At 49.4% G+C, this 23,898-nt stretch overlaps 6 protein-coding genes across 6 annotated transcripts; 2 read left to right on the top strand and 4 right to left on the bottom strand.

Moving 5' to 3' along the window:
* Positions 1-3,951: 3,951 nt before the first annotated feature.
* BKA67DRAFT_661578 (uncharacterized protein) lies at positions 3,952-5,964 on the bottom strand (the record flags this gene model as incomplete). Its single annotated transcript, XM_046107838.1, has 3 exons — positions 3,952-4,905; positions 4,958-5,830; positions 5,893-5,964. The coding sequence occupies 3 exons, from the start codon at positions 5,962-5,964 to the stop codon at positions 3,952-3,954; spliced, it is 1,899 nt and encodes a 632-aa protein (XP_045955123.1).
* Positions 5,965-6,713: 749 nt separating this feature from the next.
* BKA67DRAFT_661577 (family 61 endoglucanase) lies at positions 6,714-7,741 on the bottom strand (the record flags this gene model as incomplete). Its single annotated transcript, XM_046107837.1, has 5 exons — positions 6,714-6,824; positions 6,875-7,031; positions 7,091-7,289; positions 7,359-7,494; positions 7,550-7,741. 5 exons carry the CDS (start codon positions 7,739-7,741, stop codon positions 6,714-6,716), a joined length of 795 nt encoding a protein of 264 aa, XP_045955122.1.
* Positions 7,742-8,497: 756 nt separating this feature from the next.
* On the bottom strand, positions 8,498-11,755 carry BKA67DRAFT_627731 (DNA replication licensing factor mcm7). The gene is made up of 3 exons (XM_046105564.1): positions 11,010-11,755; positions 8,822-10,924; positions 8,498-8,762 (listed from the first exon to the last, which is right to left on the bottom strand). Exons 1-3 carry the CDS (start codon positions 11,319-11,321, stop codon positions 8,691-8,693), a joined length of 2,487 nt encoding a protein of 828 aa, XP_045955121.1. The 5' UTR covers positions 11,322-11,755; the 3' UTR covers positions 8,498-8,690.
* A 33-nt stretch (positions 11,756-11,788) lies between these two features.
* Positions 11,789-16,035, top strand: BKA67DRAFT_627727 (P-loop containing nucleoside triphosphate hydrolase protein). The gene has a single exon (XM_046105563.1). It carries the CDS (start codon positions 12,024-12,026, stop codon positions 15,756-15,758), a length of 3,735 nt encoding a protein of 1,244 aa, XP_045955120.1. The 5' UTR covers positions 11,789-12,023; the 3' UTR covers positions 15,759-16,035.
* Positions 16,036-17,524: 1,489 nt separating this feature from the next.
* BKA67DRAFT_594121 (kinase-like domain-containing protein) lies at positions 17,525-20,083 on the top strand (the record flags this gene model as incomplete). Its single annotated transcript, XM_046105019.1, has 2 exons — positions 17,525-19,386; positions 19,444-20,083. 2 exons carry the CDS (start codon positions 17,525-17,527, stop codon positions 20,081-20,083), a joined length of 2,502 nt encoding a protein of 833 aa, XP_045955119.1.
* A 369-nt stretch (positions 20,084-20,452) lies between these two features.
* Positions 20,453-23,534, bottom strand: BKA67DRAFT_538633 (telomere length regulation protein-domain-containing protein; the record flags this gene model as incomplete). Its single annotated transcript, XM_046100493.1, has 3 exons — positions 20,453-22,179; positions 22,234-22,659; positions 22,709-23,534. The coding sequence occupies 3 exons, from the start codon at positions 23,532-23,534 to the stop codon at positions 20,453-20,455; spliced, it is 2,979 nt and encodes a 992-aa protein (XP_045955118.1).
* Positions 23,535-23,898: the final 364 nt, after the last annotated feature.

Genomic DNA, 23,898 nt, shown 5'->3' with positions numbered 1-23,898 from the left:
TTTGTTCGCAATAGACATTGCAATATCTTTTGTGTCAGTCACGAGGAACAAAACGAATATACATTCGCATTTGTTGTGACATTGGAATGTGGCGCTTCCCGTGGAGTGCTTTTATTCACTGCTAACTACATGGTTCAGCCAGCATCAAACATTGTGCTATCTTCGATATGGCAGTCATAGATCAGAAATCCAATCAGATTCGTCCACACTTGCCAACCTTTCAGAGCATGTCCCCACGTTCGCTTTCAATTCAGGCATCGGCCATGCCGTAAAGTTGGGGGACGTTTTGGTACGGCTCAGAGGTTCTGGTATAGCCAATACATATCGATATCAGCTCCTGACGGGGGTGAGTTATGTTTGAAATTCAACGGCGTCTAGCGTCTTGATTGTACGGTAAGTCACGTCCAGTTATGGCGCTGTGGATAATATGTGATGGTACTAGCTATTTCCTTTCCAATAACTTATATTATGATTACATCTATGATATTGTATCAGCTTACTCTTTTCTGAACTCTTTTGTGGACGGTAATCTTCCATTTGATACTCTCGTCCTGTGAGAGAAGATGAGTAGGTCACAACATACGAAATGCTTAGATGGTTCAATATCATTGAGTTTGACAGCTTTCTTAAGATAGTCGAGCTTGACAGAGATTCATCTGGTCTCTTCAAAAATCGAATAGCCGTAAAAAGCCACATAGACCTTAATTAAAGAATCGAGCCTCTGGAGACGAACAAAGAGGACGCAAAACCTTAAATTGAATGTCAAAACTTACCGGGACACAACTCTGCACACTTACTTATGATTAACAAAGCATCGTATATGACGACAATAAATAAAGCTTGAGTGACAAATGAGAGGCACAAAGATATTGTTAATATCTGTCTTTTACAAGTTTTAAGTTTACCACAGCGCTGAGTGTTACCACTTCAATTGTGCCATATCTATAAATTTCGGTCATGTATTCAATACTTTTCACAATGGAGTAACACTCTGCGACTAGATTGTTTACCGAATACCAAGTTTTAGTCACCAAGCCGTACGACTGTGACATCATGCCCATCATTACTTTCACTTTTACTCTCGACTATCGTCAGCTGCAATCTTACGTAGACGACGATACCAAGATGGAACTCGAGGCACTTATTGATGAAGTTATCGATGAATACAACAGCATGAATGATGTGGCTCGCATTGGACTGCGCGATGACTTGCTGCTTTTTCTTCTTCGAACACTCAATATTGCTGGATTACGTGCAATCAAATTTAATGCAAGCTTTGCCGATATCTCAGACACGCCCGAGGAGCTTATGGAGGCTAGGGAACAACTCATCATCTTCAGAGAATGGGCTATAACTCTATGGAATGCTCTCTCTGAGAATTCGAAATTGTTAAGTCGTCCATCAATGGAAATTTTGAGGCAGCGTCTATGCAGGCTGACTGGCGAAGCAGATTATGGGACCCTGGAACGTGTTAGGCATGTGGAAAGCCGTTAAAGGTAAGCTACTCGACCCTAAGGGACTACAAATACTAGATGAAGTATTGGGAAGCGGGAAAGCACTTCGACTCTCAAAGAGGCTTACTTAGAACATAGAGTAACACAATAACAAGAATGCGTTGGGATGAAAACATCATGACAACTAATTGAATGTATGTCTTACCTACTTCATGAGATTTTGTTGGGGAAGCTTTAGCTATAGCAACGATAACTTCACCACGGTCTCTACTTTGTGTGTTCGTGCTTTCGACAATATTCAGAAGCTGACCATGCGACATGCAATATTATTACTGGTCTGCCTCGTACAATATATAAATTACAATAGCTCTTATCCGTTCCTTCGCCCGTTGCTAATCTATTCTTCTCCTTTCTGCACGCTAATGAGACGCGTCGAGGGTCATGTCTGGAGGTATTGATGAAATATGGACAGGTAAAAGGTCAGTCTACCGACGCATAACGATGCATGTCACGGCGCTGGCAGTAGTTGACAAACTAGACTGGTGGACTCACCCTTATCGATAAGTTTGGTCCACTAATGTATCTACATCTAAAAACGCATACTCGACAAGTTTCTTCGAATACGCCACTTATTCCGCATAATTAAGAGGGCACTTTGAAGATGAGTCTCAAAGCAGTCTTATGACCGTGATAGTGCATAGACTATCACATTGCTTAAGGCCCTTACTTTCCATCATCATGCTTAGACGTGCAAAGATCAGCTGCAATGACATATGTGAACTGTGGAAGCGGAAATTTCTTAAACGGCATTTTCATTTGCGGGCTTCTTCTTGCTCCGGAGTAAGCCTGTATGGTTTGAAGTCTTGTCGGAGAACTTTATTTTCCTTGAGCCAAATGGTTTTAATGCATTGAAAACAAACCCCCCCCCCCCCCCCCCCCCCAAAATATCGTCCTCAAGTTCCCTATTTAAAAGGTATTTTCGTAATGAAGGCATCTTCCTAGTTTTGCCCCATCCTGTATAATGTTCTAATGTTAGTGTCTATCTAAATAGGACAAGTAAGGAAATAAGTGACTGCGTTTTAGTGTAATGGAAATAAGTGACTGCGTTTTAGTGTAATGGAAAAACTAGCCCAGAGAGGAATTAGACACTGTGCGGACTATTTACCTTTCAGACTATATGCTTTGTTATAAATCGTCGATAATCTTGTAACTTGTTCGTGATCTTGGATGTCAATATGAATAGTCTTTGCTTCAGCAAAAAGCCCCAAAGTACCAGAGTCACAAGCGTCAAGATACTCCAGATGAATTGACATATGAAACAGAACCACATGGCACTTTTCCCGCCAGACTGCATTCTTTACTGCCCATCTGGCTAGACTATCTCCATCGAGGAAGAGGTTCTCCTTGAGAGATTTGGTTTTGTTTGAATTGGATTCGAATCCGATCAGTTGTTTGGTTATACTAAGTACAATTTTGGGGTCATGAAGAAGCGTTTGTAAACCTGGAACATCTCTCTGTATAGTTTTTGCATCATGAATGGTAAGCACATGACCAAGAGAATAAAGCTCGTTAATATTTGTAATATTAGTCTCTCGGTCGAACTAGGTGGACGATATATACGGCGTGCTTGGATCGATCCACGCCTAAACACGAAGGCACGCGATTCTTGGCAAAACTGAGAGATCAGCAGCGGCCTGGATGTGGGTGACACCACACATTTGGATACTATTTTCCAGCTGGTGGTGAACCTGAAATGTCGTGTATTGTGTATCTCGACGATGCGACATGGCGTACAATGAGCCCAGATTTCTTGACGTGGCTCCGGCGGAAGCTGTCAGAATTTTTTACAAACGTCTGTGGTCTTTGTTCTGCGTTTTTACAAACGTCTGTGGTGTTTTTTCTGCGTGAACGAGAGCATCCATGATTCAGGTAGTTGAATAGCCCGTTTGGGAGCTCGAAATGAATGAGATGATCAAAGCGGGTTGGTCGTATACTGGTTTGCGTGAGGCCCAGTGAGTTATATAAATGAGGCAGACTGACTAAGTATTGTCAAAATGAAGCGCACTCAAGTACTAATGCGGGAATTGGGCGCATAGGTCCTCAATTACTTCCGATGTGCTGCCAAAAGGCTAAATTGGGCACTCACCTATCACCAGCCGTAAAGATCCAGACAGACCTCACCTTACAGATTGAGGGATTGATAGAAAACCAGAATATTGAGAATGCCTGGATGCCAAAAGTTAATATCTTAGAAAATAGCAAAAGTCGTTTGCTGCTTTGGAATTGAGCCCCCTAATCTTGACTGAGAGTGAGATGGTGACAATGGCACGGTTCACAGTGTCCTTTTCTTTTTCTTTTTCTATTTCTTTTTATATATATTTCTTCTCTTGAAAACCCCCCAAAAAGCAAAATGTCTATGTATCAATCTATGATCATATCTCGTTCGTGTCCATCGTGTCATTCGTTCTAATTCATGTATCGGTTGTTTGTGCCCAAATCAGTTACTGGGCTTGACCATTGTGCCGTAGTCCTTTATGCTCTGCTTACTTAACCTTCGCGTATGAGCTTGATATCGCTTTGACCTGCGTACTGGAATTTTCACCTGCACTTTCGATCCAAGCAGAGCAGATTCCTCGTCCATACCACCATCGCTAACACCCTTGCCCTTTGCGAGGCTACCAGGCTTGGAGATGCATCCATAGAGCACATATGTGACAATCATCAAAGCCAAGGTGGCCATGCCAATATATGACATTGGAAACCCTCCGAGCCCATATATACTGTCGACTGCGGATGCTACCGATGCAGCTCCAAAAATGACGCTCGAAACCCAGTATGCCACTCTCTTGCTCTCCGTACTTCGTCCTTTTTCCTCTATGACCATAGCAGCGAGGATAAATAGGACTACTTGTGACGGCGCAAAAGCGACGAACCAGGGTGCAAGATGCGACACTGCTACAATGGGCAGCTCGCCACCAACAGTAGCAAGTATGAACATGAGAATCAACTGCGCCAGACACGAGACACCTGCGACTGGCACGGCTTTCACATACCATTCCGTTTCAAGGTAGAACTTGAACCGCATGGGTAGTTTTAGTCCTGTTCGGCGTCTAGAGCTGGTGCGACTGGAGCCGGAAAGCAACTTGTCAGCCTCTTCCGATGCCCCAGTCTCACCATAATCACTCTCATCTGCCACAGATTCGCATGGCTGGTATTGGCCCCTCGAAGAATTTCGCCAAGAAGGCCAGCGAATGCGAAATCTAAAACCCTGAAATTTCCTGCAAGCCGTGTATATGTATTCTACTAATGACTTTAAAGGAGCCAGAAGCATAATAAATGCGATGAAATGCGCCAGTTCAATACTGGTTTCTGATTTACCGAAATGTTGCAGCTGTAGTAGGTCGAGAAATCGTAGAGTTACCCAGGCCAACAACGCAACGGCGCAACTAAGCTACTACTAGTTAACTTTTGGTCAAGCAGCATTGCGACACGACAAAACATACCTGTGCCAGAACGGAGTTCAATATATCAAGGTAGGCCCGAATTATCAGCCAGAGTGCAACACAAGGTCGCATTACCAGCAGGATGAAGCGCTGCTCACACCGGATGCAGAGGTTTTGATCACTTGAAAACGACTCTCGCATCTCACCCCGATAATGCTCTATCCAAGTCCTCAAGATGCCATTGCGGCGTTCCAGTGTTATTGTAACGACCGCAAGCGCAACGACGAGGCCAAGGCATCCAGCGATGGTGCTCCAACCCAGAGTGGCCTGACCAAGTTCTTCAACCAAAGGGCCCTCTTCACGACCTGGAAAGAAGCATAAGATGTTAGTAGCCAGAATATCGTGTTTGCTTCCATGCCCGTATGCGGTCATAGCACGTCTGACACCACTGATGGGAACCATGCAGAACGCCAGAACCGCAATCAGTCCAACTATCAGACACAACCTCCATGCTCGCTTGCCCGGATGATATTGCAAGAAGTCGCGTAGGCCGATCAACATGACCAGGTTGGTGGTCACAGCAAACCATGCCAAACCGACCATAAGCCACCAGTCGTATGCGGTGAAGCCTTGCAACAAGGAACTGAAGCCATATGCAAGGATAGCCAGACCGAAGCCGACATGCACGTCGGCCAGAGTCAACATGAACTGGTCGAATGCTGCTCTAAATCCATCGTCCTTATCCCGTCGGTCCAGGTAGCCGAAGCTGACACCCAAGCGTCCAAGGGTATCTCGAAACCATTGCAGGACTACAACATCGACGGGATTCACATCCCACCACGTCAACTGGTCGAGTGGCTTGTGAAGGAAGGCGTAGTGTACTAGGAGTGCTGCTATCGCTATGCAGCTGGGCACAAAGAATACTAGCAACGTCTGAAACTTGAAGTTAGAACCTGTCGCAGTAGCAATACATATCTTTTTATGCAAATACATACCCAAACATTCTCGATATCGGACTTAAACTCCCCTGTCGGTCGCACCTGGTTGCATTCCCATATAGCGTCCATCTCCAAATCCCCCACGCCCTTATACGCAAAAGAAAAGGAAAGAAAACATCACGAAGGGGCGCACTTCCTCGTACTAACAAAAAAGAAAACGAAGCAAGGCTAGGATTTATTCCAAGGGCCTTTCAATAAATTTTCAGGAATTCCAGAGGCAGGCTCGGTTGTCCCGAGGGACCGCAACGGCGGTGAGTTGGCTTGGTGGAGTTCAATGTGTGGTTCGCCCATTCGATAGTGCTGGCGCTTAGACCGCGATACGGCCAGGACTATCGGTGCCCAACCCCCGTCGTGGTGCCAATCACCTGAAGGAGGACCAATTCGCGATCATGCGAAAACGTGGCTCGCCAATCACAGGCGGGCAGCGAAGAGCAGATCGAGGCGACACGACATGGAGCCCAGCTATGCTGGCTATGCTGGCATGCTGGATCTCGCCGGATCGCCGCGTCTCAGGGTTTAACCTAGCGCCGACGGGTGGCAGATCTGATGTTTATCACAAAAGTCTACCTGGTCTTCAAGCATCAAGACAGTCTGTGCGAGAAGAGTTGGCTCAAGTGGGAGGGACTGGTCGGCTTTGCCGCATCGGCATTGCTTTAATTCACCAGAAACTAGACTAATATATTGCTTCCATCATGGACCCTCCAATTTTATGCTCTTCTCTGTCTTTCGAGCTATTCGTCTCCATCGTGGTTGCTTGGCTCAAAAAAGCGACGGGATGTGTTGTAAACAAGCAGGCAACACCTTTATCTATCTTTGCTTCATGTCGCGACCATGTTCTGTTGGTCAGACCATCCGTTGTCACCCCAGATTTGGCCACCAGGAGCAGTATAAGGATTGTCAGCTGATACGTCACGATACTCGAGAAAGATCTAGGGCCAAGTCAGCAGGGAACAAGCCCATGTGTAAACAACCAGCTCACGCTTGTGGTATCATCTGGCTGGTATGCACCGGGTAGTGCGATGCCTGTCGGCAAACTCGTCGTGCCACTACCAGTCACGGTGATCTGGTTGCAACTCGGATAGAACTGCGCCAGTGACCCGTTCGTGTTGGTGCGCTGCAGGCCAAGGATTTCGTGGCTATTGTGTTGTTAGATTCGTCCTGCGGAATGCTTATGAGGCTTAGATGGAAGACCGACCGTAATAGGTACTCTCCCGGAGTGAGCTTGGAAGGCAATGTAACAGACCAGGTGCTGTTTTGCGTGGGCAGCCGCTTCGACGCCCATGGCGGGTCGAGAGTCGCATCGTAGCCTGCTTGGTGAATCTTGACCCAAACGTTGCCGGTAGAGCCAGAGAAGGTTTCGCATGAACCGCCGCAGGATGCGAGATATGTCATGACTGCAAATGGGATAATCAGCAAAAGAATATCGACCGTACAGCTGCGAATATTAGGATCGTCTCGCTTACTCGGGCCAGGATGGTCGGATGTCCAGTCAGTCCAGTAGAACGTTAGTTTGCTCCCCGAGGCAACCTGCGCCGTTATGTTGACGGGTACATTATTTGCGGTGTCCTTTGCACCATAGTTGCAGGTGATTGCGTCGGTCTAAACACGATCTTAGCCAAACGGCTGTAAAAAAATTTAAGAGATAGGAGCAGACCAGAAAGGCATTGTCGGTGACCGGACCGTTGTCGAGAAACTTGCGGGTTATCTTCAGAACGTTTTTCTGCGGATCTTTATAAGGGTTCCAAGTATCGACTAACTTATCGCCGAATAGGATCTGCGTCACGTATCCGTGAGCTGACACTGAGGCCACGAACAGGGCCACAGTCTGGATAGATATGAAATACATCGTTATTGTTGAGATTTGGGAGAGGGATGTTGTCTTCCACGGTGGACAGATAATACGAGTGGTCTTCAGCTGATATCATTGTACGGTAAGGATGGGAACATTCTGAATATATGCTCCTCATCTCATCAAATTAAGCCCATAGGTTGTTATACCAAGTTTCTGTTGGTGGATAATCATATGTTCTCCGTAGCAGTTGCACAGCAGATGTTAACGATGTTCAGGACAGCCATTGTTGACCGTGGAGCGAAAAGACCAGGATAAGAGGTATTATGCATGGCATATAATTGTGATGTTACTGTTCCACAAAGCGTAAATTACTTTGTGAATGTAACTAGCGACGGTCAGTATAGGTGTAACAAAGATTCTTAGCTGGAAAGGAGGCAACCTCCATGCCCTTGGCAAATTTGATCGTCTGCATCCCCAGGCTTTAGGCCACATCTGGCTGCGGCAGAAGGAACCTCGAAAGCTTGCCTCCGCAGTTGTAATTCTGGTATGATTCCGATGAGTTGCAAACCCTGTCATTAAAATGTGAGTTGTATATATTGCATCAAGGTGTGCAGCCCATTTTGAGACCTTGAATTGCTCCCGTGTGGCTGTCATAATGAGAGGTAGCATCAGCCTTTGATTAGTGGCAATATTATCTCCGCAGCTTAGACTTCAAGCTCAGGTGGTATCGTGTTTTGACAGCGAAGGTCCGATAGATGCTAGTGTTTTTAGATCCTCCTTGAAGACTGTCCATTTAATTTGTGAAAAGAGTTTTTTGTATACGAATGTGACTTTCATTAATGGCAGCATTTTCACCACCATGCATATTCTAGTACAGGACTTGTATATACGACCAGTCTCCGTTTCAAGCAAGACGAACACGGATATCCATAACGCCGTAACAAATCCAAGCATTGTTACCACCCAAACCATCCTCAACTCCAGGATATCATGTTTTTGAGGTCTACTCGTCATCGTCGTTGCCGCCTGCATTGATAAACACCAATCTCGAACCGTTGCCAGCTGTTTGCCAAACCTGAAGGAATTTGTTAGTGATTTGGATTCGTAGGTTATACATGATGTGAGGAAACTTACGTCAATGCTAGCATATTCATCCAGAGCAGTCAACCATTGATCTTCTGTGAAGCCCTTGGCAAGAACTCTTTCTCTGACCTTACGCAAGCTCAATTCGACAGCAACGTCCTCATCGTCGTCATCGACATCATCAGGCCGGCAAGCGCCGCTCTCTAGGAAGCCCTTGACGAGCTCCAGGATTCTGGTGTTGGCATCTCTGCCACGCTTACGAGGACCTTCATGTGCAGCCAGACTCTCCTTGCTAGCTTCGACCAAGCGGAGAGCCTCATCGACATCATCCTGATCCACAGAGTCGGCGAATCGCAGGCGAGCCAATGCTTGCGCCAAGCGAACGACACCGAGCAGCGTACGAGGTGTTGTGTGTGCAAAGTTTTGGCCTTTTTGCTCGGCGATCTTTTGGGCCTTTCGTAGACGGACGTATGTCTTGGTGAGGTATTCAGTCACGGACTCCGGCACCGTTGGGCGGTATGTTCGTGCCTTTGCGACGTAGGCTCGGACCTCATGCGGTGTGAAGACAACGTTTGGTACCTCGCCAGAGCTGTTGGCGGCCGCTGAGGTGGGGTTGTTGGCATAAAGATCGGGATGCTTGTTGTGCATGTGAACATATGCAACGTGCTTAGCGAGCTGGGCATCGCCATCGCGTGTGGGGGTGTCTAGAAGAAGGAATAGAACATCGAAACGGGACAGAAGGGCAGCAGGGAGGTTGATGTTTTCGACTGGAGAGATTCTTGGGTTGTATCGACCGTAGATAGGGTTCGCAGCGGCAAGAATAGAAGTTCGGGCATTGAGAGTTGTTGATATGCCAGCCTTGGAAATAGAAATGGTCTGCTGTTCCATGACTTCGTGAATGGCTGTCCTGTCATTGTCGTCCATCTTGTCGAACTCATCGATACAGCAAATACCGTTGTCGGCTAGGACAAGAGCACCGCCTTCAAGCACCATTTCATCAGTGACAGGGTCGCGCATCACAGCTGCTGTGAGACCGACACCACTGGAACCTCGGCCAGAAGTGTAAACACCTCGTGGTGCGACCTTGGAGATATACTTGAGAAGCTGGGATTTGGCAACACCAGGGTCACCCATCAAGCAGATATTGATATCACCACGGATGCGCATGCCATCGCCCATCTCCTTGGTTACACCACCAACCAGTAAGAGAAGCAGAGCCTTCTTGACATCGAGGTGGCCATAGATCTCAGGAGCGATAGACTTGGCCAGCATTTCGTAGACGGCACCAGATTGGCTGAACTTCTCGATGCGGCGAAGCAGTCTGTCGTCGATAACCATCTGTTCATAGGCCTTTTTGTGCTGGGCGATGTAGTGCGCTTCGACGTAGGTGTCGGTCAACAGGCCAGCACGCATGGCCTGGAAACCCGTATACGGAGTAGGAAGGAAGATACCAGAGATGTCAACCACGTCACCAGGGTTGACCTGTCGCACTGTGCTCCCGTAACACGTGATGGTCAAGGTCCGGGGGATCTGACCGATTGGCACCTGCTCAGCCATCTCCTGTACTTTGACCTCCTGGAAAGGCAAGAATTTGGAAGCGCGGGATGATTGGAAGAGCTGTCCTTTGGACTGATTTTCCTTACACTCCTGAGACGGGCACATGGTGAGAGGAGCATACGACTTGTCGTTGACAGGCTGGAAGATCTCACAGCCGCAGCGGTCACAAGTGTATGCACCGACCTGGACAATTGGCTTGACGTCTGATACTCTGGTAGCGATGCCACGGATAGTGATCAGATGACCGAGGTGGTCACCTCGAACCTGTCGTACGGCCAGTGCCTTGACAGGGTTATCCGGGGTTGACGTCCTCGGCTTGAAGACCAATGTGTATCGTCGGGTGAGCTGAGCAGGGAAGGTGGACTCGAGCATGTCGGGGTTGTTGGTGTTTTCAGCTATTTGCTCCATCTCACGGTTCCGAGTTTGTCTCCTCTCCATGATGACATCCAGGACATCATCCTTGAACGTGACTCCTGACTGCGGCGGGGGCATTTTGTTGTCGATTGCTCTTGACAGGATTTCGCAATAATGTTTTGTGTTGGACTCGATAGATTCGACGAGCTTCAGTGCTCGCGCCTCCTCATTATCCGCTTCCCACTGCATCTCTGGGTTAGCACAGAAGTCGGCGACACGGCTTTCTCTCTCTCTCTCTCTCTCTTTTTCTGTCTAAGAGGGTGCTTACCGACACGATATCATCCAGCTCTATCAAGACCTCGTCTGCCGAACGATCTGCCAGTTTCTGCATGAGCTCGCCATATTTGTGCTTGGGGGCATCCGGTGCAGGCTTTTGTCCTCGGCGCTGTTGTCGGGCATTGCTGTCGTCGTCCATAAAGTCGTACTCTTCATCGCTCAGATCATCGTCGCCGATGCTAATCTGGCCGATCGCATGCGTGATGGTGTCTTGCGGAGAACTCTTGAACCCTGCGAGGAAGTCCTCAAAGGCAGCCTGTTGTGCCTCGTAATCAACAACGTTTCGATACTGAAGAAGCGCCATTGTGGGCCAGTTTCTTCTTCTGCTTGTCCGTAAGTGGTGCTCAGAGTGTGTCTGTGGTGTTTGTTGACTTGGGTGCAAAAGAGTGTTCGAAGTTAGGGTGGTTGCGCGGCTACGATGGCGTCCGTCTGGCTGGTCGCAAAAATGGCCCCCAAGTCAATTGTTTCAATTGGGTGGTTGGAATCAATCTCAAAAGCTGAACGCGCCAGGGGTTAGGATAAATTGATACGCGCTCATTTGCCCCTCGACGCGACAGTTTGGCGTTCTCCGCTCTCTCTCCTTTGCCTATCTCAACCAGGCTCAGACCTGACTTGAGTCACATTGTATCAGGTGTTTCGGACCCCTCAAGTCTGGAGAGCGATGAGATATGCTGGTTGGTGTCAAGTCGGTGCATAATAAAGCCTGCATAAACCACAAGCTATGTACATACATACGTGGCACCCTGCTTAGAGCTCAGCTCAGAGCACAGAAGCATTTCCCAACAGGCGCCCCCCCCCTAAACTCGAGACGAGACGCACTGTCGGTATCGGTGTCGGTGTCGGGTCAAATCACTGCCTCGGCTGCGGCACATGCTAAGCCCACTCTGGGGCTAAGCTCCTGCAGTCTGGGGAAAGCTCATGATCAGCCGGTCCAGGCGTTTGCGAAATTGGGATTGATGCCCTCATGATTGTAGATTTCCTGCGCTGTACTACCTCATCATAGCCAATGATGGCTCCTCGAAAGAATGCCCAATCCACTGCAGCCGAGATCTCTCTCGTTCACCTCAAGAACTGTTTGGTGAACCTCCCCTCTTCACTGGTCTCCTTGCTTGTCAATATCAACACGCCGGCCCAAAATGTTGTCGTCGAACTCAACTACAGAGCTGCCCCCGCCAACGGTTCGGCGCAAGCCAATGGTGCCTCATCCCAGCGTTCGATTTACGTAGGATGGACTGGCATGCCCAGCAAGCGAAAGATTGCTTCTCTTGTTGGTCGCGATGGCATCAATGGAGCACGTGGCAGCAGTGGCAGAGACCAGGAAGTCGCTTCCGTCGAGATAGACGCTACACTGGCCTCGACCATAGGACTCAGCGATGGTCAGAAGGTCATGGCTATCATTCATGTCGACCCCCCGCTTGCCCATACAGTGAACATCGAGCCTCTCACGCCTGAGGACTGGGAGATCATAGAACTCCATGCGACTTTTCTGGAACTCAACATGCTTTCGCAGATACGCGCACTGCCAAATCCAAACTACGCGCCTGGCCAAGGACTGTCGCCGTCGCCACACCCCCTGACGTTACATTTATCGCCAACTTCCACCGCCAATGTCAAAGTGCTGTCGCTCGAACCTGCACCCACTGCAGATGTCCCTTTCGTCAAAATCGCCCCCGATGCCGAGGTTATTGTTGCGCCCAAGACACGAGCGAAACCGTCAAAATCTGGTCGCGAAAGCCGTAGTGTCGGAGGCACCTCCAGAAGAAGTGGCAAGAGCTCAGCGAGTACAATGAGAAGGAAGAGTGCTCGCGAAGAAAAGAAACCGGCACTGTTCCTCAGAGGTATCGAGCGGAAACTTTGCGACGAATGGTTTGACGACGATATCAGCAACGACCAGGACCTGAGTATATGGGTTGATAGGGACTTGTTGTTGTCAAAAGACTTTAGAGGCGTCAACTATGCTGCGGTTAACATCCTCAAGCCCGCTGGTCTTCAGCCACCCGTGGATCCGCAGAAACAGCAACAAGAGGCGGCTGTTACGGTGGAATCTGTCAAAGCCAGCGAGAAAATGATCGTACATCTGCGACCATGGGATGATCCTCCTGATAGCCAAAGTGTAGCTCTGTCCTCTGCTCTGTCTGCTTCTCTCGGGTGCACGGGCATGGTGGGAGGCGTAGTCAAGGTTGAGCCTGCCCCTCAACCAACCTCGCGGAGCACTATCCAGCAACTGAAGATCTATCCGTTTCAATGTGCTAACGCGAAGATCGCAGAAGGTCTCCGATTTGGTGGAGAATCTAAAGCCGAGAAAGAAGAGGCTGCCAAGATGATTACCCGCATCTATAATGGTGCTAGCAGTAAAGGACTACTGACCGGACCTCTGACTGATGGCATGATTCTTCCCGTACACGAAGGCATTGAAGTACCACAAGGCTGGGAAGGCGGCATCATCAAGCTTGATCCACCGATAATAAATACCGGGTCAAAAGAACCGCTAAGCTGGTGCCTCGCATCAGAAAAGCAGGTACCACTCGATGTCCAGGCTCCTATAGCCAGGCCGACATGGTTGGATGAGAGCGAACAGGAAGCTGGAGAACCTGATTCTAGTTCAATATTGGTCGGCATTGATTCTCTCCTAGCCAACGTCAAGTCGCATTTGTCACATATGTCTTCTGTGCTATTGTCTGGCGCTTTAGGCTCCGGCAAATCATCCGTGGCAAAGTCCCTGGCTAAGACTTTACGGCGCGACTATCTTTTCCACACGACCTATTTCCCTTGCCGACGGCTTGTCAATGATGAGAGTAGGGTCTCTACTATCAAACAGAGCCTTAGTCGAGTCTTCATGAGAGCCAGTTGGGGCGCACGACTTGGTGGCAAAGCAATTGTTATTTTAGATGATCTCGATAAGCTCTGCCCTACAGAAACTGAACTTCAAGTGGGCAACGACAACGGCAGAAGCCGGCAGATCAGCGAGATCATCTGCTCAATAGTACGTCAATACTGCACGCGCGGTAGCAACGTTGTGCTTCTTGCAACCGCGCAAGGCAAGGATTCCCTCAACAATGTGATCATAGGGGGCCATGTCGTGCGCGAGATTGTAGACCTCAAAGCACCTGACAAAGATGCTCGGAGGCGGGTAGTGGAGGCTGTGATGGGCCAGTATACCGTATCTCCAAGTGCACCGCGCACATACGATACGGATCATAGTCGTCCAACGACGGCCGACGGAAGTGACAGCCGCGAGGATAGCGGAACATGGATGGATGGCGGCGGCAGTCAGACTAGCCGGAAGAATTCATTGACGAAGCAAAACACGGAAGGCTTTCTTCTTGACCCTGAGGTGGATTTCCTCGATATTGCAGGCGAGACTGATGGCTATATGCCTGGAGATTTAATCCTGTTAATTTCAAGAGCCCGCAACGAAGCTTTGATACGTTCTGTCAGCGAGAACCCGTCCAACAAATCATTCGACGTGGTCCAGCTCAGTCGTGTCGATATCGATAATGCTCTTAAGGGCTTTACCCCAGCCTCTCTTCGGAATGTAACCCTTCAGTCGTCAACCACGACGTTTTCCTCGATTGGTGGTCTCACGGAAACACGGCGTATCCTCCTTGAGACACTCCAATACCCTACGAAGTATGCACCTATCTTTGCGCAGTGTCCCCTGCGCCTACGTTCCGGTCTGCTCTTATACGGCTACCCTGGATGCGGAAAGACGCTTCTCGCATCGGCTGTCGCTGGCGAATGTGGTCTTAACTTCATCAGTGTCAAGGGCCCCGAAATCCTTAACAAGTACATTGGTGCGTCCGAGAAAAGTGTTCGTGATTTGTTCGAGCGAGCCAGCGCTGCCAAACCCTGTGTTCTTTTCTTCGATGAATTCGATTCGATCGCTCCGAAGCGTGGCCACGATTCTACAGGTGTCACCGATCGCGTAGTCAATCAGCTTCTGACACAGATGGACGGTGCAGAAGGACTAAGTGGTGTATACGTTCTTGCTGCTACTTCGCGCCCCGACCTTATTGATCCAGCACTTCTGAGACCTGGCCGGTTGGACAAAAGCTTGCTGTGCGATTTCCCCGACGCTGCCGAGCGCGTTGATATTCTTCAAGCACTTGCATCCAAGGTGAAGTTGTCACAAGAAGTTTTGGGCTCCCAAGACGCACTGCGCGAATTAGGTCGCAGGACCGAAGGGTTCACTGGTGCGGATTTACAAGCTCTCATTAGCAACGCACAACTCGAAGCAATTCATGATGTCCTGAGCGACATAGATCTCCAGCCCTCAAGCAAATCTAGACAGTCCGCCGCTCCAAAAACTGGTGACATAACCAGACCACGGAACTTCGTCCAATTCCGGTACGGTGCTGTAGAAGCATTGGCTGAGGAACAAGAGCGAGCAGCCAAGGGTTACAATAGATCATCTGAACTTGCTCAAAACGCTGCCATTACCACAAAGTTGCAAGAGATCAAGCTAGCGCGGAAAAGGGCGAAGCAATCGCAAAAAGGTTTTGGTGGTTTGCCGAATGGCAACTATGATGGCAAAAGAAACGAACCCAAAGAGAGCACTGGCGAGGTCGTTATAGGCTGGAAACATGTGATCAAAGCACTGGAAGAAACAAGAGCTAGTATCAGCTCCCAAGAGCGAAATAGGCTCGCAAGAATTTATCACGAATTCGTTGTAGGACGAAGTGGTGAGATGCGCGACGGTCAAGGGAGCATGGAAATCGGTGGCCGGAGCAGCTTAATGTAGTACCAAATCATAGAGACCCCATAACGTCATGCCAGGCATCTGTGGTCATCATCACAAAAACACCATGGACTTCCAGTGCTTGTCATGATCCCGTGTGATTGAAACCTAACTGTTGATTCGTGCGACTGTATCTGGCATCAGACTGTTAACTGTCACATACGTTCTCAAGGGCTATCTCAAACGTATACACTCTGTTGGACCAGACTGTACCCTGTGTGAGCCCGCAAAGCCTACATATGTCTCAACTGTCTGACAGTTGTCTGTAACAAAGATTTCTCCGAATGACCTGACAAAAGAATAATCACCTAAGTATCATTATGAACAAGTAATAAGGTAGGTTGTGCAGTATGGAAAACCTGTAAGATCCTGTTAATACTTTCATTTCACAATCTCACCGAAGTCCAATATACTCCAGTGTTTGCCAGCTGTCTTGTGTACCGCAGCTAAGTTATCTTACACAAGACAGTACAAATGTAGCCTAGACTCTCCTGGAGCCAGCATTGGGATCTGGGGCCTGTGCTTGAGTTTTATGAAATTTGATTGGCAGGCTGTGCAGGGGCTTCTCCAGTAGTTTGAGCTAAAGTGGCTAGCCTCAACAGCTAATTCCACACTTCAACCTCAAGCGTGTCGGCTCATGCGTCAAGCTGGGAATTGCTTCACTCATCATTGATGCTGGGCATCTAAACTCGGACAACGCTGGAACTTCAACATCAACGGTTTCGGAGACAATCAAAGCTCAGATCAAGGTGTGAGGGATCTGGTAGACGCATCCGATATTTTCGGAGATCATTTTCGACGCCGGGCGTGGGCAATCTGCGGCGGAATTTGCTTGATAGGGGTTTACTTGCACAGCTTGAGGGTACATTGTGTTTACGAGCTGGTCATTATTTCGACAACTCTACAACCTCAACGCAACACTATAAAACTGCGCTAGCGGTTGACAACTGCATTCGACCACCGTGGTAAGCATGGCGTTTTATTTGTTGCCGTCGCTTTTCGCGATGGCCTCGCATGGCCAATTCTCATTCCTACATTCGCTCCTGTTCCACGATATATCCTGGCAATGGCTTTTCGCTGTTTTGGCACCCATGGCCTGTCGGAAACCCGACGCAGGCAACACGAAGCCATGTTCGGCCAAGAACTAGACGATCAGACGTGGGCGTCAGGCTCGCAGCCACAGACGAGGCAAGTGCAAGTGGTATTGATGCTTCAATCCTTTTCCCCTTCGCCTACCTATCTATATACTACCCCCAAGTTGCACAAAGAGATTACAGCAGAGTCCAAGTGGATATTTCTCGTTCTACCCTACTCGATGGGTAACTCACAACTGAATCAACCATCTGCTGGCGAGCGCCATGTTCGACTAAGTTCTTTGTTACATTCATGATGGAACAATTCGAAATACACTGAATAGTACATTATTTATAATGTATAGCTTACTGGCAACATCCTCACGCCCACGACACGTCAATGGTATATCGTCAAGGAAGCCCGTATTCTTGATGGAACCCTTAGATTCTTTTATAGAACCATATACCCCGTGCAACCAATTTGATTTTTATTTTCCCCTGGGATCCTTCTTTCTATTCAGCTAGGGAAGAAGTCTTTTCTAGAACAAGTTTCTTTGGTAAGATTTTTTGCCTTTTCCATGTAGAAGCCTGTGCTTATGCGCATGTTATTCCTTATTCTTCGCTTATTTCTCGTTCCCTTTCCCCGATGACTCCACTACTCAACTCGCTAACACTACCTTCCAGCAAGAAACCAAGATGGTCGGCCTCGAAGTCCCTTGGCCCCAGGCTAGGGGCAAAGCTGAAGAAGATGCTCGGAAGATGCAGGCGATTGTGGAAAAGGAGTGCCAAGATTCCGGCAAGCCTGCCCCCGACTATGAGCTCACCGAGCTGATCGGCAAGGGCTCCTTCGGCCGCGTCTACAAGGCCACGGGCGCCAATGACGGGAAGGTGGTTGCCGTCAAGATTATTGATGTCGACGAAAGTGATACCGTCGATCCAAAGCTCGCCGACACCTATTCCGAGTTCCTGAAAGAGGTCAACGCGTTACAAGTGTTGCGCGAGGGCGGGGCACAGAACATCAACTACGTCCTGGAAGCTTTGCCCGTGGGCCGCTCGATGTGGATGGTTACCGAATATTGTGCCGGTGGAAGTGTCGCTACCCTCATGAAACCGACGGCACCCGGTGGTCTGCAAGAGAAATGGATTATCCCCATACTGCGAGAGGTGGCCGTTGCTATCTTTTGGGTTCACAAGCAGGGCATTATTCATCGAGACATCAAATGCGCCAACGTTCTGGTCACGGAGGATGGTGGCGTACAACTATGCGATTTTGGTGTGGCAGGCATGATGGAAAGCAAATTCGACAAGCGGTCTACCTTTATCGGTACCCCTCATTGGATGGCACCTGAACTCTTCGATGCCAACGCCTCTTACGGAACCGAGGTCGATATTTGGGCTTTCGGATCCATGGTGTACGAGATCGCATCTGGGCTTCCACCGAACGTAGGAGCACCGGTAGGATTGCCCCAATTTGGTGGCTTCCTCAGAGAGCACATCCCACGGTTGGAAGGCGCCCAGTACTCTGATGAGCTAAGGAGCCTCGTCGCTTTTTGCTTAGTAGAATCACCCAAGCATCGGCCAACCATTAAACAGATCCAGAGTCATCCATATATAAACGGCACAGAAGACCAATACCCGACATCGTCACTTGCGTCGCTTGTAAGAGCATACAAACTATGGGAGCAGCGTGGCAACAGCAGGAAGTCATTGTTCAACCCCCTTATCGGAGCTCAAGGTCCTAGCGATGCAGACCTCTCCTCAACCTCCATGGCAGATGAGTGGAACTTTAGTACAACTCTGGCGTTCGATCAACAAATTCATGATAACCCAAATGGAGTCACTGATTTCGACGCTGTTCGCAACGTTTATGGTTCCCAAGTGGATTTTCCCGCTGGCTTCAATGATGAGACACAAAAGCCGAAGCCTAAGGGACGTCGTCGACCACCTCCTCAAGTTCTCAATGCCATCAAAGCACCTCTCGAGAAGGTGTTTGATCCGAACACAATATCCAACTACAACGAGAACTCACAAGCCTACTATGGTCTTGTGCCTATGCCACCACCGCCGTCCACCTCCGACCTTCCCTTGAGAGATGACAACTTACACTCGACACTCAGAGAAAGCCTTATTGACCTTGATGCGTCCCTTGGAGTTGATGACTTGTCACAATTCGCATCATTGGATACCATAAGAGCAGGCCCTGTTGCTCGTCCTGGCCCCCGTGGTTCCATGAATAACAATTGGTCGTTCTCCGGCGCCACAGACCCACAATACAGCAGAGCGCCTCTTTCTGATCCAGCAGAGCTCAACAACACAAGACCAGGACCTGACTGGCAGTGGCCGACTGTAATACCACCTGCGTCCGCTAGTGCAGAGATCACCAATTTCACATTTGATAGTGAGGATAGGCGACCTCCACTGATCCACCAGCAGACGGAGCCACTTGGTCTACCGTCACAAGGCTATGAGCTTCAAATGCCGAGATCAACTAACGATCGCATGTCTGTATCTTCACTTATCGACCTAGACGAGGGTTTGGTCGATCCTGAGATACCGAAGTATTCTGAGATGCCCAAGTACGCACGCCCGACCACTCTTATCGATCTGGACGAAAGCTTGGTTGACTTTGGCATGGCCGAGTACACGCGACCATCTACAGCCAACTCCGATGTTCCCTCAATGACGGGCTCCGAGATGGGAGGCGGCGGCAACCCCTTCGAGCTGGAACGACACGCCTCGGTATATGCTCCCGCCTCCTTCACCGAACGTGAGCCTTCTATCTATGTTCCCGCAGCCTTCACCCAACGCGAGCCATCTCTCTACGCCCCCGCGACCTTTACTCAACGTGAACCGTCCATCTATGTTTCGGATGCATCTCAGTATGCCACGCTCGCCGCGCCGGACGAGCCGGAGCCGATATTCCAACAGACAATGCGACACCAGCCCAACATGTCAGATGCCTCGCAGACGTACATCCATCCAGACAACAGCGACTACACCACGTCGATGCAGCGCAACCAGGCAAGGTCGAACGGAGCAGCCACTATAATCCCGGTAGCACCCCCCGCGGCCAGTATCATGGAAGGCACTGCGTCGACGTCCGAGGTCACGGAGGAGATGCGCCGGCTCGTGTCTTCGCTATCCGAGCATCTGACCATCATTGGTCAGCAAGTAGCTGAGCTTGAGCCGAGACGATCAAGCCGCATCTCGGCGGGCCGAATCAGTGAGGAGGATATAGGAAATCCCGCCGACTGATCTGGCATGGAATATCAGCTCGGGGATGAAGAAATGGAAGTTGGCGGGTCGGGAAGTCTGCTGGCGTTCAGATTTTGTTAGAGTAATGGTTTGAAGACGAGATGGGTTCGCTCATGAGCAAGCAGCTGTTTTAGAAATGTCGAATGGATACTGGTTTTGTAACCGGTGGAACGGGCAATTGCATTTGAAGTGCCAAAGACGCACGAATGGCTATGGATTCAATCATGAACGAGGCACTTGTAATCACGGTATCAGAACCGCACGAGTAATTTTCAGCCACGATTAGTATTTGTATTGAAAAGTGCTCGGAAAAGCACGAATGCCAGGTTTTCACTCATCATGTCTCCCTTTGAAGTCTTCGTGGACTAACTAAGCTACATCTATCATATCACCCATCAACAACCTCCTGTACTTTTCCACCGCCTCCCGGAGCCTGATCAAGATACCCGCCGCCATCATCTTGACCCGATTCTCCTCTCCGTCGCCTCCCTGGTCTCCCCCTCTGGTGCGGTCAAACACGCCACTGACCCACTCCACGCTCTCCACGACCTTTCGGCCGTGTTGTTCACAGAGGCCCCGCATGTCGCCCTCGTTGACATCCAGGAGCGCCATGAGGCCGAAGAGAACAGCCTGGGTGACCCCCTGTTCGCCAACGCACTGCGCTCGAACGCCCAGCAGCAGATCCCAGAACTCGGACGTCATCTGTGGGAGCGCCAGGGTCGAAGGGCCCGCGGCGTGGAGGAGTAGCGACAGCGTCTTCAGGTATACGGTGAGCAGGTATGGCTGGAAGAGAATACCGCGCATCGCAGCCGAGGGCGAGTGCAGCGCGGCAAGGAAGCGTGAGGTCAGAGGGAAGAAGAAGTTTGTGGCGATGATCTGGGCCGTGGTGTTAGGTATGCTACGGATTCCGGTCTTCTTGATGGCAGATCCCGGTTTCACTTTGGAAGGGTCTTGCAGTCGCGAGGTAAAGGTCGAAAGCTTCAGTGCGTTTGGTCCAGTTGCTGCGTCCGCTGCTTCTGCCGCTAGTGGTGCCAAGAATGTTTGTGAGAGAGACTGAGAAATATTGTCTAGGGCATTGGCGGGAAGCGCTTTCAGGTTCGATGGTGTTGAGGTATATTTGTTAGAAGAGGGTGACATGATATAGTGTTTTTCTGCTTTGCTAGGTAGTTGTTTGGACGGAAACGAAGATACCGATGAGTAATCAGACGTCTCGTAACCAGCTATCTCTCGGCCACTCAGCCCGAGAGCAATGAGGATAGATGCGCGCTGAGAAAGGGAGTAGTCCCCATCGAAAAACGTCTTGGCAAACCACCGGCCCATTTTCTGAGGCTGCGCGACAATAATGGCCACCATCCCTTGCTGGCGTTGACTATCAAAGTCATCGAGGTCGTACTTATCGGAGAGGCCCACCAGCAGCGTCGCAAGCTCTTCAGCATGTGAGCTTACTTCAGTTCCGTAATTGGCTTTTCGCCGAATCAGAATAGGAGCTGTAGCCAAAGCTAGCTTCTGGCGATCATAGTTCTCAGTATCTCGGAAGAGTGCGATTAGATCTCGAATATAGACAGGCGCCTTGGGCTTATCCCTGCTGATAAGTGTTGGATCGTCATCAGAGTCTTCCGCATCCGAGTCTGGTTTGCCGTAAGGGACAAGGTCATCGTCCTCCTCTTCTTCATCGTCTTCGATTTCTTCGATGATGAAGCCTGACTTCGGCGCTGATTGTGGCACACGTATCGATGTTTTCTGCGTGGAGCTGATTGACTTATGAGCTTCTGTGGGCGGCTTCTCTGAGACATCTTGGACTCTCAAAGGGCTTATGGGTCCAATTTCATCAGAAATAAGGAGCAGAGATTTATACCACTTCGCATCGTCTGAGCTCATTTCATCCATCTTGAAATCTAATTTCTGATCTCCACCATGGACCATGCCGGACAAAGCTTCGCCGACTACCATGCCGAGGAACTTGGCTCTATCCTGAGACGCACCAATTCGATTGGATATGGCATTTAGATAGCTGCCAGTGCGGAGAAGTATGGTGAGCTTAATTGGCGAGATTCTGTATACATAGCCGGCACTCAATAACAGAACCTGAGCATGCGCTGCGCTGACAATCAGCAATATTCTTTTTTCTTTTTGTGCATTTCAGGTCTTACCTTCTTGTTGTAGTATAGGTGAATGCTTGACGTACAGCTGGTCTCCAAATTGGTTAAGACTCTTTTCTAGCACGGTGGTGACCCTTTCCTTATTTCCACCCAAGACAGCTACAGCAGCCCTTCTGATGCCGCAGCTTTCGCCTAGACCTGCTCCAGTGGCATCTGTAAGCCAGGCTACGAGGTGGCCTTTACGGACTTCGCTTGCTCCTACAACCGCATCCAAGACACCAGCTGCAGCCCATATCAAGGGACAGTCCTCGGTGGACTCATCGATGTCATTGTCTAGCCGAGAACTAAGGACTTTCAAGACGACACCCAAAACTTTGCGTTGATCGAGTTGAGGTATGTGGTCAAGCAATTGTGAAAAGAATTGTGGTCTTTCATCTTGTAAGATCAGTGCTTCGTACAGAGGCTCAACCAGTGTGTCTGACATTATAATCAGCAAAGGAACTCTTCCAAGCGTTGAGCGACTCACCTGCGTGTCCTAGTTTCAATGCCCGCGTGAACACGTCGGCGCAGATTCTGACGGCATTGTCTCCGTCGACTCTGATCCATGGTACCAGATTATCTCCCAGCCATTTCACGTACTTTTTATTATCGGCAAACCAGTACGGCTTTTCAAGCTTGTCGGCCGCTTGGAGTATGGCCTCGGCTTCTGCTGATAGGGACACGATCTTCCCGCTCGCAATCAGAGAAATGAATTCCTGTCGGAGTGCCCGAGCTCTGCCAAGATTCTCATCACTTGACTTGACCCCATGCCATATCTTTCGTACTTTATTGTTCCCTATGAGTAGGTGGTCAAGGAAGTCGAGTGCGATACCAAGGTTTAGATTAAAATGCGACTGCTTGACGCCTTTGGGGTCGCTTTTGATCTGTTGCAGCAGAGTTTTCAAGGAAGCCAGGGTTGCATTGATGCCAGTCACACTCAGCAGACAGTTGAGCAGGAGATCTAAGTCGTGGTTTCTCTCGTTGTCTGGAGAGTTCTCTTTGACTACGGCCCAATAATTGGGCAGTATTTCAGCCACTAGTACATGAACTATTTGTGCTCCCTGAGGACTCGGCTGAAGAACATTGAATGCATGTTTCCCTTCTAAGCCTCGTCGCAGATAGTCGAGCACAACAACAAGTTCCTCGTAGCCAGGTTGACTTCTCAACGTCTCTAGAGCCTCTTCCGGCGATGAACCCTTGAAGTCTGGTCGTGAAGGCAGCTCAGCTTTAGGTGGTGCGGAGAGGGTCCAAAGCTCAGTGTCTCGATCAGGCTTCCGATAGGTTTGGCTTAGGGGTGTGAGAAGGTCCTCCATGATGCGCGAGGTATATGGGCCAGGCCAGGGTTACGTGCAGAGGCGCCGGTGGGTAGAGGGATGGGAGCTACCGCTGTGGTTCAGCGTTTTTCATCTTTCGACGTCTTGCGTGCAGTACGTAGCATGCAAAGTCAAAATGCTTGCCAAATTACCGGTGTCAATTTTGAGCCTGCAATAGCAAACTACTCAGAGTTGGCTTGTTGACATGCAAACCTGGTAGCAGGCCAATAAACTGCCTTATCCGTCGGGAACACTTCGAGGCAGACACCAAAGTGGGTATGCGTGGGAAGGCTCAAGCAAAAAGTCGGGTGTGTGTGCCATATAACGATGGATTGCCTACGTAGTTACCGTCGCACCTGGTGCC

The sequence above is a fragment of the Truncatella angustata genome (genome assembly GCF_020726525.1).
Source record: "Truncatella angustata strain MPI-SDFR-AT-0073 chromosome Unknown BKA67scaffold_7, whole genome shotgun sequence".
Lineage (NCBI taxonomy): Eukaryota > Fungi > Ascomycota > Sordariomycetes > Amphisphaeriales > Sporocadaceae > Truncatella > Truncatella angustata.
The sequence above is the reverse complement of the archived record's forward strand: the minus strand, read 5'-3'. Positions and strand labels throughout refer to the sequence as shown.